General features: G+C 41.7%; 2 protein-coding genes and 1 non-coding gene across 3 annotated transcripts; 1 reads left to right on the top strand and 2 right to left on the bottom strand.

The window, feature by feature from the left end:
* Window positions 1–638: 638 nt before the first annotated feature.
* On the bottom strand, window positions 639–3604 carry LOC122669622 (probable LRR receptor-like serine/threonine-protein kinase At1g67720). The gene is made up of 8 exons (XM_043866422.1): window positions 3496–3604; window positions 2881–3421; window positions 2205–2674; window positions 1956–2091; window positions 1752–1823; window positions 1583–1651; window positions 858–929; window positions 639–714 (listed from the first exon to the last, which is right to left on the bottom strand). Exons 1-8 carry the CDS (start codon window positions 3569–3571, stop codon window positions 639–641), a joined length of 1512 nt encoding a protein of 503 aa, XP_043722357.1. The 5' UTR covers window positions 3572–3604.
* Window positions 3605–10474: 6870 nt separating this feature from the next.
* On the bottom strand, window positions 10475–11566 carry LOC122668406 (elicitor-responsive protein 1-like). Its single transcript, XM_043864976.1, has 6 exons — window positions 11524–11566; window positions 11325–11429; window positions 11104–11230; window positions 10916–10987; window positions 10720–10801; window positions 10475–10489 (listed from the first exon to the last, which is right to left on the bottom strand). The coding sequence occupies exons 1-6, from the start codon at window positions 11564–11566 to the stop codon at window positions 10475–10477; spliced, it is 444 nt and encodes a 147-aa protein (XP_043720911.1).
* A 1623-nt stretch (window positions 11567–13189) lies between these two features.
* On the top strand, window positions 13190–13342 carry LOC122670169. The gene has a single exon (XR_006334146.1). It is a non-coding gene; the product is annotated as a small nucleolar RNA snoR135 (small nucleolar RNA).
* The last annotated feature ends 2690 nt before the right edge of the window (window positions 13343–16032 follow it).

The following is a 16032-nucleotide window of genomic DNA, read 5'->3' as shown; positions in this document are numbered from 1 at the left end:
CTGTAATCACCTTGCAATAAACTTAAAACCAAATGGTTGGTTACGAATCAGGTTCCTCACCCCTGCAGGTAACCACCCCACCACATCTCACCCCATCCATGAGGTGAGATGGGGGGTGGGGGGGGAGGGTGTGTGTGTGGTTACTTGATGGGGAGGGGATCCTGAGTCGTTTGTTTCAACTAAATATGTGTCCCTCATCTTTTATGAAAACCAAATGGTTGGTTTCAGCTAAATGTGGGTCCCACGTCTTTTATGAAACCCAAATGGTTGGTTTCAGCTATTTTAGATCACATAGCTAATTCTCTTTTTTGGCTAAAACCCCAAAGGGAAAAAGAAGGCTGCATGGCGCTTGTGTCACACAGAAAGGGCGAAACAACCATCCTGCCCCACCCCATGAAATGAAAAATCCCATCCCTGTTGGACGCCTTTGTGTGTCCTCTCATTGCCCCTGCGCTGATGCAGGGGTCACGCATGCAGCCTGCTAGTGATCTCCCTCCAATTGCAAGATTTTAACCATCTAATATACTTGAACCTCCAGATTTGGAGAAACCCTAGGTTGGTCTTACTGATTATCAACGCTCACCCTCTCTCTAAAATACAGTAATAGGAAACAAGCCGGAAGAAAAAAGAGGGTTGACTTACTGAATGTTGATTCCAGTTCTCTTTTTTAAGGCGTTTGGAACCCGACCCTTGAGATTGTTGTTTTGGAGAAATCTGTTAAGATAAAAAAGGTAATTATTTAGCAAGTAATTAAATGACATGGAAATTCAACATACATGGCTATATATCCATACAATATATTATAAACTGTGAATGAAGGCTGTAAGCTCAGAGTGTCACGCATAATGGAAACTTACAGCTCTTGAAGGTTGTCAAGGTCCCCCAAGGATTTAGGTATCCATCCATCCAACTCGTTGTTGTCCAGCCGTCTTCAATTAATTGAATCATAAATAAAAGAAAGTTAAATTTTTTTTTTTGGTAATCCATAAAAGAAAGTAAACTTGATTAATGAGAAAGATTCAAAATCTAAACAAGTGGAGTTTGTTGAACCATACTTGGTTACATTTAGCCTGTCACTAACTTGCTATGTGTATAACATGTGTGGGGACCATGTAATTGAGGTCCCAATACCCATCTCCCTAGTCAAATTTCAGTTTTGAGGAAAAAATATATAGAAAAACTAATTAATAACGAGTTTAAATTTTGGATTTAGTTTTTCTTCACCCACAGCAATTTGATGCTATGATTTATGGAGGAGTGAATGTCATGTTAACCTAACACTCCCTCCTATTGTTCAATGGTCAGATCTCCCGTGGATGAGGAAATACTATCTTCACCATGGGTAAAGAGAAACTGGGTCCTTAAATTTTCACATAATTATAGGAATATTTCCATTGTATATTACTGGAATCTAATGGTAGAACTCACTTTGAAGCACTTGTTATGCTTGTTTGGGTCATTTAGAGAAAAATTTTGGAATTTTTTTTTGGGTAAGGCAAAATTTTGGATTTGGTGACAAGCTAAATTTGACCAGAGCTTGGTTACTCCCCCTTCAAGAACTGTGATGTGTGAGGAGACTTACAGAGAAACCAACTCATTCAATGTGCTCAAGTCTGGAATTTCACCAGTGAGTTTGTTTCCTCCAAGCCAACTGTAGATATAATATCAAAACAAACAAATTTCAGACTGAATGTGAAGATTAATTAGATAATTTATCTAACAGAAGAGGATTCATCTTATTGCTTAATTACATGTGGGTAAGCCCAGTCAAGTTGGCCAAACTTGGGGGCAGTGATCCAGACAGGCCGGTGTCTGTGAGGTTCCTACACATCATCATCATCATCAGTATCAATAACAGTATAATTTTGTAGCAGAAATTATATGCTACTCAAGAAACAATGCCACAATGAAAGCTTAATATCTACTTAGCATTCTAATTTCTAGGGGTAACTCACAACGTGGTGACCCGAGCTAGTTTTCCCTTAGAGCACGTAATCCCAGTCCATGAGTTTTCTCGAGGTAAGCATGGATCTCCATGCCAATCAGTAGGTGGGTTGTTCAAACTTCTTGCCAATTCTTCCATTGCCATCACTGTTAGCAAAAATTACATAAGAAGACAGATTGATCACTCTTAAAGAGAAAATTTAAAGAAGGGATTAATGAATGAAGTTAAATCTAATATTGTGAGTCATTTAATTAAGTACCATCTCTAGTGACTGTCCTTCCAGCAAGAGGTATTAGTTGGAAGATCTCGCCGGCGCTAATAATGGGTCCAACCGGCGTGCCAAGTTCAGGAGTCATGGTGATCTCTGTGAGCCCTGAAAGAGGCCAATTTGTGGCAGAGACGGTGACACCGGCCGCCGTTACATTGAGGTCCTGGAAGAATTGCTTACCATTTATAGAAACATTGAAGATTCTCCAACTGAATGGGCTTGGGGTTCTGCTATCCTGGAAGTAAAGGGCAATGTAGTAGTTGGTTCTGGGTAATGACACGTTTGCTGGCCATTGCACTTTGAGTGTCTTGCCTCGGCTCGCTGTGATAGCATTCGTAAAGGCCTTGGTTGGTGGAATGTTCCAAAAGTTTGACGTAGTTACATTGGAGTGACTAAACACAACTGGGAATTTTTCATCTGTGAATGGTTGCCAGTACCGGTTGTATTGATCATCTGGAAAGCTAGTTCCAAAATTTACATATTCATTCTCTCTGATATCATTAAAATCAACTACAACACAGGTTTTTGTTTTTTTTTTCTTAATTAATTAATTTAGAAGCAATCCAGACTGACATTATTCCAATATTCTTTGATCTTGTACGAATTTTCTGTGAGACCATAAAGCAAACACATACATAGGGAGAAAGAGAGACAAGGAATTATGTACCTAATCATGTCGCCATCGTATCCAAATGAGCTACGAGCAACGGTGCTAAGCGCATAGCTGTGGAAATCAGTGGAATTATACATGGAATCCTCAATGTTCTCCAATTCAAGTGTGGAGATAAAAGGGCTTGACACAGTTTGCTGGTTCCTCGCAAGACAAACACTCAATGTCTTTCCAGTAGCAGCCATAATGATCTCATAGTAAGAACTGAGGCCCTGTGCGTAATCCTCTGTAGTATTAACAACGCTCCATTTCATACCTTCAATGATCTGATCAAATACTGGAGGTTCCTTTCCTCCATCGAAACCTCCATAATAATACGTAGTTCGAACCAGATACCTCCCTCCTTTGATCACAGGAATCTCGTAGCAATGCTTCCTTTCAGATTTGTCAGGAAAGAACCTCAATGTTTTCAAAACCGGCAACAAACCTGGCGTATCGAGGGTGCTTTTGTTACCGCTGGAGACAAAACCTTCGTCTGTAATCCATCTGAGACTTCCCACATTGATTTCCTTCGATGATCCACAGTTGAGAAGGAAACCTAAAATGTTTTTTAATTATATCAGAGATCATGAGAAAAAGGAAAGAAACTAAGAAATCAAGAACAATATTTACCTCTTGCAGCTGGAATCGCGTGAATGTGGCATACAGGAATGCTAACAAGCCATAAGAGAAAGATACAGAGAGACATTGCTGTGAAGGGACGAAAGATTACAGAGGCTAAAATGAGTTTTGCTTTTAATTAATTAAGATTAGAGAGAGAGAGAGAAGAAAATTACTGGAGGTTGGTCTGGTTTGGGGGTGGGGTCTCATAGGTATGACACGTGGAGGGCTGTGCTTAAAGATAGAATTTAATGGAGTCCTTATTTGACCGGGTCAAAAAAAAAAAAACTCTATAAGGATCTGATGCGTTGAACCCGGATCCGCTCCACAAAAAGTGTAAAACCCTCATTCCTATTGTCCACTCTTTGAAGCAGAAGCTGTGGAACCCTTAACCGTTGCCTGAGTTGAAACTACAGTCGCCGGAACGTTTAGAGGTAAGCCAATGGAGGCGACTCTTCGAGGGCTGTAAAACGAGCAAAGGAATTGCAGTTTCTATCGTCGACGCCAATGCTATTATTGAAGGTAGAGAAAAACTAACGAATTGTGCTGAAAGTTCGTTTCAGTGAGGGAAGTGATGGAGGAGATTAGGGACCCAGTTTCTCGACACAAACTAGCGTTCGTGTCTTTAACTGTAGAGACTATGGATCCATCACCAGAAGCGATAAAGAAAGGTGTGCCCTAGAAACGTCACTTATGGCTCTGTCAAGGTTTATTGATATTAGTGTCTTTCCTCTCCGAGAGACTGTAATTACAGCCCCTGGTAACGAATGGATATATTTCCAATTGATCCTAACGACAAGTTTTCTGCATTTCTCTTTCGACCATTGGGAATCAAAAGTAGTGGCTTTCTGTTTTCTTCTCTGGTTTATGAGGTGCCCATTATAGAGTCATTGTATTGTTCAATCTGATATGAATGCATTAATGTATGAAAATTTTCTGCTATTTGTTAACCTTGACAATATTTTTTGTGCAGAGGCCAATACTGTACTTTTTACCCACTGAAATACCATAAAGGTGTAGTGTTGGAGGTTATGATGTGCTACAAAATTGTTTTAACTGCATACAGTTTTTGAATAGCTTGTTTTAATCTATGGCTCTGTTTGTTTTCATGTAAAATGTTACATGTAAAACTCTACAGGGCCAAATTTTATTAATAAGGGTATACATGTTGAATTTTTTTCCAATGTTTGTTTGTAGGAGGTAAAATATAATGTCAGATGTTATTGCAAGATTTTTCAATGCTTGTTTTCCATTTACATGGTAAAATCATTTAAAATGATTACATTAAATACCATTATAACCAAATTTGAATTATGCAGCCACTACCATATGGTTGTGAGAAAACCTTATTAGTATAGGTCCCATGGATACGCTGGCCATATGTGATCCATCCAAGGCAACAAAGGTGCTCTCAAGATTTTGAAAATTTTACAAGGGAAGATCTATGGTCAAGTTGTGTATATTTGCCATGGAAAAATCTGGAAAATGTATGCTCCCTCGTAAAATTGTCCCCCTTGAAATTTTTACAAATTTAAAAACAAGCAATGAAAAATTGGATTTTAGGGTAGAGTTTTCTTTTCTGGCTATTTTGGGCCAAAACAAACAGAGGTTTATACTTTACACTTGGTTGTGAAATTCTATATTTCTCCAAACCATCCTCCATAAGAAGAAAAAAGTAATCTTTGAAACTCTCCTGAGACCAGTAGCAGACTGCCACAATATCTTTTTCTTTTATAAAAGTTTCATTAATCGGTCATTTATTAATTAGGGATCATAGTTGTCATGGCGTCACCATGGTACCACCATGGCGTCTTGGCGTTGAAGAAATGTGCATATCGACCAACGCCATGGCATCCCTGTTTCCCTATATCTCCTATTTTAGCCTTGGTTTCTGAGTTTTTTCTTTCTGGGCAGTACTACTAGATTCTGGAAAGCCATCATAGGATCCTTACACACAAATCAACTGGTTCTGAGATTTGATCCATAAGTTCTTTTCTCTTGGGCGATCCATACCTGGAAGTTTCATATCTAGAAGTCTCTCTTTCTTTGAGATTCAGATTTTCGAAGTAACCTGCAACTAAGACATCTGCCAGATCTGATTTCAGATCTCACCATTCGGTTGCCAACAGCATTTTGGGGCTATTTCTCGTTGGGATCGGCAGACATTGGTGCTGCGATTTTGTTCCAGAAATTACAGGGAGAATCGTCTTTATAAGGAGGAGTTTCCTCTGCTGGAACTACTCCAGTTTACCTTCCCAACCCTCTCCCCTGTAACTGTTATAGCAAACACCAACAAAATCACGAAAAGAAACAAGAACCAAGCAAAAGAACACAGAGATATAACGTGGTTCACACACTAGTATGGTGTGCTACATCCACAGGCGAAGACGAAGTTGCTTCACTATGCAAATCGGAGAAAAATTACAATGGAAACTCTCAAGAACACCCAAATCACTGCTGTTGTTCTCTCTCAGAAACCCTAGAACGAAAACCCCAAAATCTTCCTCTCTCTTTACAATAAAGCGGGTAAGGAACATAAATACTCCTCCATCGGATCCGGGTCGATCCATCGGGTTGGGTCGAACCGTACCGTGGGGGCTTCGCCCCCGTACCCCCAACGAGATCAGTGATGGGATAGGCCCAAGCCCTCTACTACCATCATAGATCTCAGAAAAAGTTCCATTCGGATCGCCACCAAAAATGTCGGAGCGGGTCACTCTTCGAAACGGGTTGAAAAATTCGAGACATACATAACAGTAACTAATATAGATGTTTGTATTTGTTGCAAGTCTAAGAACATGGTTTCACTAACCACTGGGGTTGCTGCTAGCCTGCTATGGCTAGGGATTACAGGATGTTTAAGCTGGTGGAAAATGATGTAGACATGTTTTTATTTGGTTAGCTTACTTTTTTACTGTAATTATCTCACTTTGTTATATGTGGCCCCCAATCATCTTTGGAACGAGCTCTCTCATAGAATTGATGGAAATCCATCCCATGGGGCTGGTTTTGAATTTAATCTCCTCCTATGCTTGTGGTAGCCAATGTGAGCGCATTCTGTTATGGATGATTCCCCCAGTTGAAAAACTCTAGGATCTTGGGTGCCTTCATTTACTAGTTGGGTCTTTCCATCTAATAGCTTTGAATTTTGAGATGAACATTGATTTTTTATGTCTTCATATACTATTTGAGAGTCTCTACGTAATAGCTTCAGCTTTTGGATCGAACATTGTAATACATTTCACCAGTTGCAAAAATAGGAATCAAGATGATAATGCCCTTCACAATGCTTCGTGGATCTTATGAAGAGCATTTGTTGGTATCAAAAGAGAGAGTTGCACTTTTCTTGGTGTGGAACGATATGCGAAAAATAGATTCTCAAAATGTAATGTCCGATAACGGCACTGATGTTGTGAATCTAGTGGCATCATAGCAGTGGTATGCAACTTTATACCTAATAGATGGCCCCGTAACTTTTTGGTATGGGGGATCCCTGTTGGCAACAACCATAGTAGGAGTTGTGGAACTACTAGGTTAGGAGAGGGTGGTCGTAGATCAGTTCAACCACGGGCGGGTTATAAATCAGGCTGATTTACAATCAACCGTTCCTCTTTCTTTGCTGACCTGGAAGTCATTCAAGAGTGGTCACTTAGAAACGCAAACCCAGGTTCTTGGGAAGCTGATGTGAGAGAGAGAGAGCACATTTTTGCGTTTCCATGGGGGTAGTGCGGTACTATGTCTAGCCGCAAGAGTCATGTTGGCAACACAACCAAGTAGCGTTCTTCCTATATATATATTGGCCCCCCGTACATATGTAGGGGCCAGGCTCTCCCATAGAGAATGTCGATAAGGGGTGAAAAATGAAATTAGTAATTGGTTACAATTACAACAATCAAGAAATTTTTTTTTAATAATGAAGGTAAATCCTATCATTTAACATGGACAATGACAACTCTTGGAAATGACATAATTGTAATTTTTCACATGATCTTCATATGATTACGAAGCATGAACATCCGATGGCGATGCTCTATCTCAGTATGGCCCTGGTGGATAGATCCCTGGAAATGGCACTGCAGGATTAACATGTGGTAGCTGATTAGAAACTTCAGATTATGCAGTTTTACATTTAGTTCAGCAACAATGAATGAAAAAAGCTCTAAAACAAGAAGAAGTACCTGGTGGATAAGTTTGAGGATAGCTTGGTGGATAAGTTTGTGGATAGCCTGCTGGAGGTGGTGGATATGTTTGTGTGGGCAGATATGGCTGTGGTGGATAGGCTGCCTGTAGTGTAGTTGCTGGATATGGGGAGGGTGGGTAACCTGCTATACCACAAGGGGGATATGAAGAAGGATAAGGTGATGGAGCAGGAGCATAGGTTGTGGACGCTGGGTAAGGGTAAGGGTAAGGAGTGGTTGTGCATGGCGGTGGTGCCGTTGCCGGAGCATAGGTTGTGGACGCCGGGTAAGGGTAAGGAGTGATTGTCCTTGGCGGCGGTGCTGTTGCTGGAGCAGAGTAATCATTGGTTGCCATTGATCTCTGCAATTGTCACACGTAAAAATATAGTTTTATTGGACCAATGTGATAGAAAACGACACACCCATCTCATAGGTGAAGTTTCAGATCAATACAATAATGTAGGAGGGGCACAAGGCATGGTCGTAGTTAGAAACATCCCATAACCTCTAATAATCAATATGAAATCATTTATAAAAATAGAGGTTAATTAGTTGATTTTTCATAGATTATTTTTTTTTCCCACAACTTTGCAGGAACTTTTTGATTTGTTTCTCATTTTAGGTTGAAATTTGACAATAGTTAGATGTGAGATCCTTCATCATTTGGATCCACTCATGTTTGCTAATGTGGCAGATGACATTAATATAACTCATAAACAATTGTGATGCTTATCAACCTCCTTATTCAATTGCTTGTGAATTACATTGACAGTCTCCTTATTTAGATCATTGTTGGAAAATCAAATTTTGAATTTGATAGGTTGCCAGAGTCAAGTTGAAAAAAATGGCAAAACCATTATTAAAATAAAAAATAAATAAAAAAAGGTAAAATACACGTACTTCCTAAACTTCTGATAAATCCACGTATCACCTTTCAATAGTCCACGTACCACCCCTACTTTACCCCCTAAAGCCATTTAAGTGCAAAATGCTAAAAAATGACCAAACTATCATTTTTTTCTATCTTTTCTAAAATTTGAAAAGACCTAATTGCCCTGAACTATTTGTTAAAATTTGAAAAGACTAAAATGCCCTCATCTTCCCCAAATCATCGTCTTCTTTTACATACCCAATACTACTACCACCACCCACCATTAACACAATCACCACCGTGAAGCCCCACCTCCAACTCCTCCACCTCTTCCACTGGAACCTACGAAGGAGAAAATCCTCCTCAAGATAGAGTGGATCAATCTGGAATTTTAGGACCTGAATCACAACTCATAACCCTATGAAATCTAAGTTATAACCCAGCGAAACAGCCCTCGAATCATCAAATAAAGCTATCTGTAATTGTTCCTGACAGTAGAGCAGGAAGGAACCCAACCTGAAACTTGATCTTAGAACCCCCAACTCAGGCAACTTTCCGACCTCCGTTTACAATTTGAATCGCTCAGGGTAAGTACACATATACCCAAATTTCAGCCCAAACTGAAAGAACCCCAACGAGAAAAAAAGAAAATCTTTAATTTATTTGGCAAATCCAGTCTGATCTCATGCTCACAGACAACAAACCGGCCCCAAATACCCTCCAAAGTCAAGAATTACGGAACATTCTGATAATTTTTAGTTGTTCAACGCTCACACCAGTACCTATCTTCTACACCTCTCACCCGTCGATGCTCAACCTGTTCTTGCTAAAACCAGATCTCACCCCATCGTTTCCAGCAAACCAAGCCCCTCTCTCTTCTCCCTCCTCTTTCCTCGACTTTCTCTAGATGGTCAGAGACAGGAATCCCGATTGAGTAGGAAAATTAAAAAAGCAAGGAAGAAAAGTTGGAGATTCGGATACACTTTGGTGAATTTTCTTCCACATCTGAAGAATTCATCAGAAGAGTAGTCGAGAAAAGGCTCCTGCAAGTTAAAATTAGGAAGGCTACAGACCCGTGTTAGAGGTAATCAACAATCTCTTTGTTCCGCTTCTCCATCAAACTTGGATTTTTTTTTTTTTCAATTAAGTTTTGGAACTATTCTATGAAATTTTCTGTGATTGAATGAGAAAGAAATGATTTTGATTCCTATTGGTGCTGGAGGTGGGGCTTCACGGTGGTGATGGTGTTAATGATGGATGGTGGCGGTAATAGTGGGTATGTAAAAGAAGATGATGATTTGGGGAAGATGAGGGCATTTTGGTCTTTTCAAATTTTAGCAAATAGTTCAGGGTAATTAGGTCTTTTCAAATTTTAGAAAAGATAGAAGAAAATGTAGTTTGGTCATTTTCTAGCATTTTGGACTTAAATGGCTTTAGAAGGGTAAAATAGAGGTGGTACGTGGAATATTGAGGAGTGGTACGTGGACTTATCAGAAGCTTAGGGGGATATGAGGAATATTGGGTGCATTACGGGGATACGTGTATTTTACCCCAAAAAAAAAAGAGGGAAAAAGAATGTTGCTTAGTCGCATAGCCCATGTGTCTAGAAATTAAAAAAAAAAGAATCTCATTTATATTGATGCCCCTATTTACCAAAAAAAAAAAATATATTGATTCCCCTACGCGCTCTCATTGGTCCCCACATTGGTGCAGAAGCCATAGGACAAGTTAGTGATCTCTTGCCCATGTCTATTATAGTCTCATTGGGACTTTAGACGTGTCTTATTATATTCGTGAGTCATCTCCACCTAATGCCTAAAGGTTTTAGTTAGATAGGTCCCCAAATGGTATTTAGTAGACTATCTCACTTTATTAACATTGTTTCACTTCTCTCCCACGTCTAATTCTCTTCTTTTTCTAATATGTAGTTTTGGAGTTCTAATCAAACATCCACAACCTAATATGCAAATATCAAGAGAAGACTACGAAGTGAACCTATTGCAGGTGATCACCCATTTTAGTGTAACATATTTTTTCTTTCATAGAGGATAAAATCATGTCATTTCTTATATAATAAATCACTTGCAAATTATTTGAAAATCTTTCTTTAACCTAATTCAGATAACTTTTGATTATAACAAGAAAAGCACACACCAAAAGAAAAAAGAAAAAAGTTTGAAAGGTTACCTTAGCTTTGACATTGGCATTGGCATTGGCATTGGCATTGGCATTGGGGTAATTCAACATTAGTTGGACTTCTCCTGAAAATCTGCAGTTAAGGAGAATGATTAGTTTGAAAACCTTTTTCTTTACCCCTAATTCTTAATCCCTAGTCCTTGTAATATACCGGATCTGGCTGGGGGAGAGCCGAATTGTAAATTACCTACCCTTTTCATCAACAATTGTCCATGAAGAATTATCAAATCCCTGAGAAAGAACTTTTTGCAATTGAACCCTACAAAAATTAAATAACACAGCAACAGCTTCAAACATCAATTTAATTAGCATATTTATACTGAAAATAATCGAATATGTCGAGAGGAAATTAAGGAGATACGATTTGTTATTTACTTTCCGCTACCGATGAAGTTGTGGCTACTGAAAGTGTTGCTATTCCAGACACTGACATTTAGCTTCTGAAGCCCTTCAATGAGGTTCCAAGTAAACTTCTCCTGAAAAACTGGGTTTCTATCCCCATCTGTAATTATGAATCATCATCGTCATCATCATATTTTAAATTCATTTATGGATTCATAATCGATCAGAATTCAAAAACTGTGAAAGAGGGATACCTGTGCAGGTTCTTGTCCTGAACTTGGTGCTCCCATACTCAATGGAGACGTATGGATCTTGTCTTGATATCCATTCTGTGTCTTTCAACCTGATACATCCTACAACTGCATGCAACCATACACACTGAAAGGGTTAAAATAATGGATACTTTATGGATATATAAATTGATGGAAATGTTGGGCAGCCATGGATACAGACCTGTGACCTCAAGAATTTGCCCTTGAATCCCAGAAACCGCCATGCATAACTGTGGATTGATAGGTTCTAAAGTATGACACATTAGTAGGAAGAAGGGTTCTTTTAAATAACCAGAGAGAGAGAAAGAAGGTGCCTACGAAGAAGACTCTGGGAGTCAATCAATTCGGTTTGGTTTTGATTTTAATTCGGTTCAAGATACAAAATGCAGAAACCAAAATCAAACTGACTCGATTTAGTTTGGTTTCAATTTTTATTCAGTTTAGATCTTATTTTAAGTGTTTGGGCCAATTTTTTAAATTTCCATAAATTTTTTTTAAAAAAAAAGAAACCCTTATTTATCAGGGTCATAATTCATCAAAATTTTTTTTTTCAAACATTAAATAAGAATTAAATATATCATCCACATTTGTTGAAATATTAAAAAGAGAATATAATTTTACTTGGTTTTTTATTCGGTTTGAAGAAAAGAAATTTGGTTTAGTTTAACGATTGTAGTTATGAAACCGAATCGAGAAAAGATTCTAGCTTTTGAAATCAATACTAAATCAATTTATTTCAGTTCAATTTTATTCGATTTTAAATGGTTGGTTCGAATTTGGTTCTAAATTGATACTCTTAACGGAGACCACCATACCTATAGAACCTTGGGAAAGATTTGCTATAAGGTGATGCCTGATGGGCGATTGAGATTCACTGGGATGTGTCCCATTTACCTGATTTTGGTGCTCCCATACTCAGTTGGTTCAAGTGTAGTACACGCTATAAGCCTACAGCAGCTTCAGGGAATTTTCCAAGGTAGAGCTGTGGAAGTATCAACTACTACTTTTATACACGGCCCAAGTCTTTGTATCTAAAATTGACTTTTAAAAAACTTGCATATGAGATTTGAGAAAAAGTCAAAGGAACAGGACAATTCGTTGACCTTGATCCAACTGAGCGCGTAAACGATAGTTTTAAAATTATATTTAGCTGGCCAACTTGGATTTTCCATTTATTTATTCTTTTTCTGAGTATTCTTTATCCTCATTTATTATTAAAATTTTTGGTTTTCCAATAAAGGTAAAGCTGTTTGTAACCATGGTGGTTACAACAATCACTTGTAACCAAATTTTTTTTTTTCCTTTTTTGCCCATGTTTATATCTCTTTCCCTCTCTATGTAAGTTAAAACTTTTTTGTAATTTCAGTTGCCCTGTTTCTTTCTGACCTAACACCTGCATTTTTTTTGGGTAGAACCTAACACCTGCGTTTGCTGGATGACGAGAAGCACACTTAGACTCTCTGCGTCTACGAGGACGATGAAATGATTCACATCTCCGGCTCCTCGACCCGCCTTCGATCGCATCCAAAGTTCAAATAAATATTTAAATACTAAGAACTTCAGAGGGAATGAAACCAATTGATATCTCAGAGGAGGGGTTTTGCAGCAAGCGATTGCAGCAGCAAGATGGCGGTTGAGAAACGACCGAGAGATGCAGGAGTGTTATTGGAACAACGTGAGATTGCATGCAGAAACTCTATCTGAGAAACGGAGATGCGTGTGTATCGGTGTCGCAGCGGCAGATGTATCGTAAGAGAAGATCCGACGACTCCCCTCCCCCTCCGTTTTCGTTGGGTCTCACGACGTTACCTATAGATAGATGTCATAAGGATGTTGAGATTGAAAAGCAGGCCATGACTGTTTAATCACATGAATAATATAGAAAAATTATGAACTTCTTAGATGGAAAATTTCCTTGCGAAAAATCTATTTCGGAGAGGATGGGCAATTGTGTATCATTCTTTTCTGTTCATATCTCAACATTCATCTTCTCCACAGCCTTCCTGCACTTTTTTATCCACATAAAAACACTGTACCCAAATTTCTTGAGTCGGTTCAGCTACAGTTGAAGAATGCCCAAGACTAGAGGGGTTAGATACAATTGGGGCGTGATGAGGCATAAAACACCCCACCTATCAGAGGCTGCCACATGGCCGACCTAACCTCAGTCCGAGAACCGAATTGAGCCGAGCAGGAAACCGGGCCGATCCCATCTCCGATAAGTCACCTGATAGAGCCAGACTCGTGCAAGCTAGCCGGTGGCTGAGGCCGAGCTCACACAGGTCAGCCATAAACCCCTGGCCGAGCTGACTGCCAAGACCAACCTATCGGGCTGACCTCCCAGGCCGAGCCCTCCTCCACAGAGGCTACCATAGCGCTCCACCGGGGATCGCGGGGCCACGTCAGCACATCCCGAGAATCACGGGATAAGGATCGAGCCACGATCCCAGCGTAATACGAAATCACACTTTACATGGACTCTTACCTTAATAAGAGCCCGACCCCGAAAATAGCTCTATACTTCGCTCTACGCGAGAGAGCCTTCCAAAAGAAGGACTCCTACCATACTAGGATTCTCCCAACCGCCTCATCTCATCCTCACTCTATAAATACCCAAGTATGGAGCACCATTCCTCATCTCGCTTTTTGTTAGCTGTTACGCTGTTGCACTGGTGAGCTAACTTGAGCATCGGAGAGTCCTAGGCCGGAGCTACACCGGCCCTCTTGTGCTCATCACTTGGTCCTTGCAGGCTCCTCCGTGGGCGAACCAAGCGTCAGAGATTTCCACACGCAACAAATTTGGCGCCGTCTGTGGGAACGACATCAGCAGGCCGTCGTCGTTTCTACCAACTTCAAGAGCAACAATAATGGTGCACACGAGATCAGGGCAGCATGGCTCGACTTCCAGTACGGACGAGCCACAGCCCATTGGGCAGACGAGATGATCACCACCCCCCGAAGCCTAGCGGCAGGGGATAAACAGAAGACCCCCTCGGGCAGGGGGTGCGCAGCCCATCACGGGCACCATGATCAGTCCCATTCCCCCACCAGAGGGTGGGAATGGGGGAGGTGTGCTAGCCACAGCCGCGGCTGACCGGGTACAGGCCGAGCCAAACTTGGGCGGGCTGGGCCTACCAGCGTTGCCGCCCTTACCGGAGAGTTTGAACCCCGAAGCCCTGGCAAATAATCGATAAGTTATGGACTTGTAATTGCAGATGCTCCACACCAACGAGATGCTGCGTACCTTCATGAATCAGATGGCCCGAGGCGGGCTGATGGGCCAACCACTGGTCGCGCCCCCTCCAGCCTCGATCCACGCAGAGAGAAACTTACAGCAAAATGGTGGCCGGCATAGGGCCGACCCTAGCCGAGCCGCATCCTCATACCCGTCTCGTCAGAAGACTCCTCCTCCGCGCCTTGGCATAGGCGATCGACAGGATGAGCAAGAGCATCGCCGAAGCCTGGGAACAGGGCAGGAAATCGAACCAGCAGGCTCGGTAGCGAGGAGGTAGGTATTTTTTGGACGGCTCAGAGAGGACGGACAGCCGAGGAGAGTCCGAGAATAAGGGAACGAGCCGAATGAAAGATGCGCTGCGAGACAAGGAGAAGGATCTCGTCATACCCCCCGGCGTCAAAGCTCGCCTCCCCGAGAAGAACAACAGGGGAGCCCCCGTGGGTCCAACTTCCAGGTGGAAAGAAGAACAAGGAAGGATGGTGCAGACCGAGCTGACCAGAATGGCCGACCACAACGGGACGACCGAGCCTACCAACCTCGGGCTGAGGAGCCAAATGGTCGACTTAGGCCGAGCGAGCAAAACAATTTATACCGGGTGGATGAGCTGATTGGCCGGGCACCTGAAACCGAGCTGGAGAGGAGGCTACGAGACTTAGGGGAACAAGTGGAGGGGTTGAAGAAAGAAGCGACCCCGGACGCCTATTCATTGGTCCGGCGTCACCCGTATCCTCCTGAGATCATGACCGCGCCTCTACCGATCGGATTCAAACCTCCCCCGTTCGACCGATATGACGGGACGACCGACCCAACGGATCAGATCAACTACTTTAATGCGATGATGACCATGTACGGGGGAACCGAGATAGTTTCTTGTCGAGCCTTCCCTGCATCCCTCAAGGGCGCGGTGACCTCATGGTTCTCCTGGTTGCCGCCGAACTCCATAACAAGCTTCGCTCAACTCTGTCGAGCCTTCGTCACGCGCTTCCAGAGTAGTATGAAACACAAGAAGACAACGGTCAACCTCCTCAGCGTGAAGCAAAGGCCCGAAGAGTCGATCAGAGCTTTCGTCTCCCGCTTCAACAAGGAATCCTTAGACATCAAGGATTTGGATGAGGCCACGGCCCATACGGCTATGAGCAACGGGCTCGCCGACATGGACCTCATCAAGGACTTGGCCCGAAAGCCGACCAAAAACCTGGTCGAGCTCTTGGAGAGGTGTAATGAATTTGCAAATATGGCTGAGGTCCTCCAGGCCCGAAAGGGAAACGAAGGCCGAGCCGATAAGAAAAGGCCGACAACCGATGACCGCAAGGAAGATAAATGGCCCAGGACGGATCGCCGAGCCGAGAGATCAAATCGAGCTCGGAGCCCCGATTACACCCCGCTGAATACCTCGCGCAAGGAGATTTTGATGCAAATACAAGACGGTGGGTACATTCACCGGCCTCGACCTAT

This window comes from Telopea speciosissima, chromosome 7 (genome assembly GCF_018873765.1).
Source record: "Telopea speciosissima isolate NSW1024214 ecotype Mountain lineage chromosome 7, Tspe_v1, whole genome shotgun sequence".
NCBI classification, from domain to species: domain Eukaryota; kingdom Viridiplantae; phylum Streptophyta; class Magnoliopsida; order Proteales; family Proteaceae; genus Telopea; species Telopea speciosissima.
The sequence above is the reverse complement of the archived record's forward strand: the minus strand, read 5'-3'. Positions and strand labels throughout refer to the sequence as shown.

Bases quoted from the DNA above. Each gene is read 5' to 3' on its own strand.
- LOC122669622 (XM_043866422.1), bottom strand. From the start codon at position 3,571: ATGTCTCTCTGTATCTTTCTCTTATGGCTTGTTAGCATTCCTGTATGC. The intron at 3,422-3,495 runs GTAAATATTGTT...AAAACATTTTAG, and splicing joins CGCGATTCCAGCTGCAAGAG to GTTTCCTTCTCAACTGTGGA. The intron at 1,652-1,751 runs GTAATTAAGCAA...TTATATCTACAG, and splicing joins TTGACTGGGCTTACCCACAT to TTGGCTTGGAGGAAACAAAC.
- LOC122668406 (XM_043864976.1), bottom strand. From the start codon at position 11,566: ATGGCGGTTTCTGGGATTCAAGGGCAAATTCTTGAGGTCACAG. The intron at 11,231-11,324 runs GTATCCCTCTTT...TCATAATTACAG, and splicing joins CAGGACAAGAACCTGCACAG to ATGGGGATAGAAACCCAGTT. The intron at 10,988-11,103 runs GTAAATAACAAA...TAATTTTTGTAG, and splicing joins AACTTCATCGGTAGCGGAAA to GGTTCAATTGCAAAAAGTTC.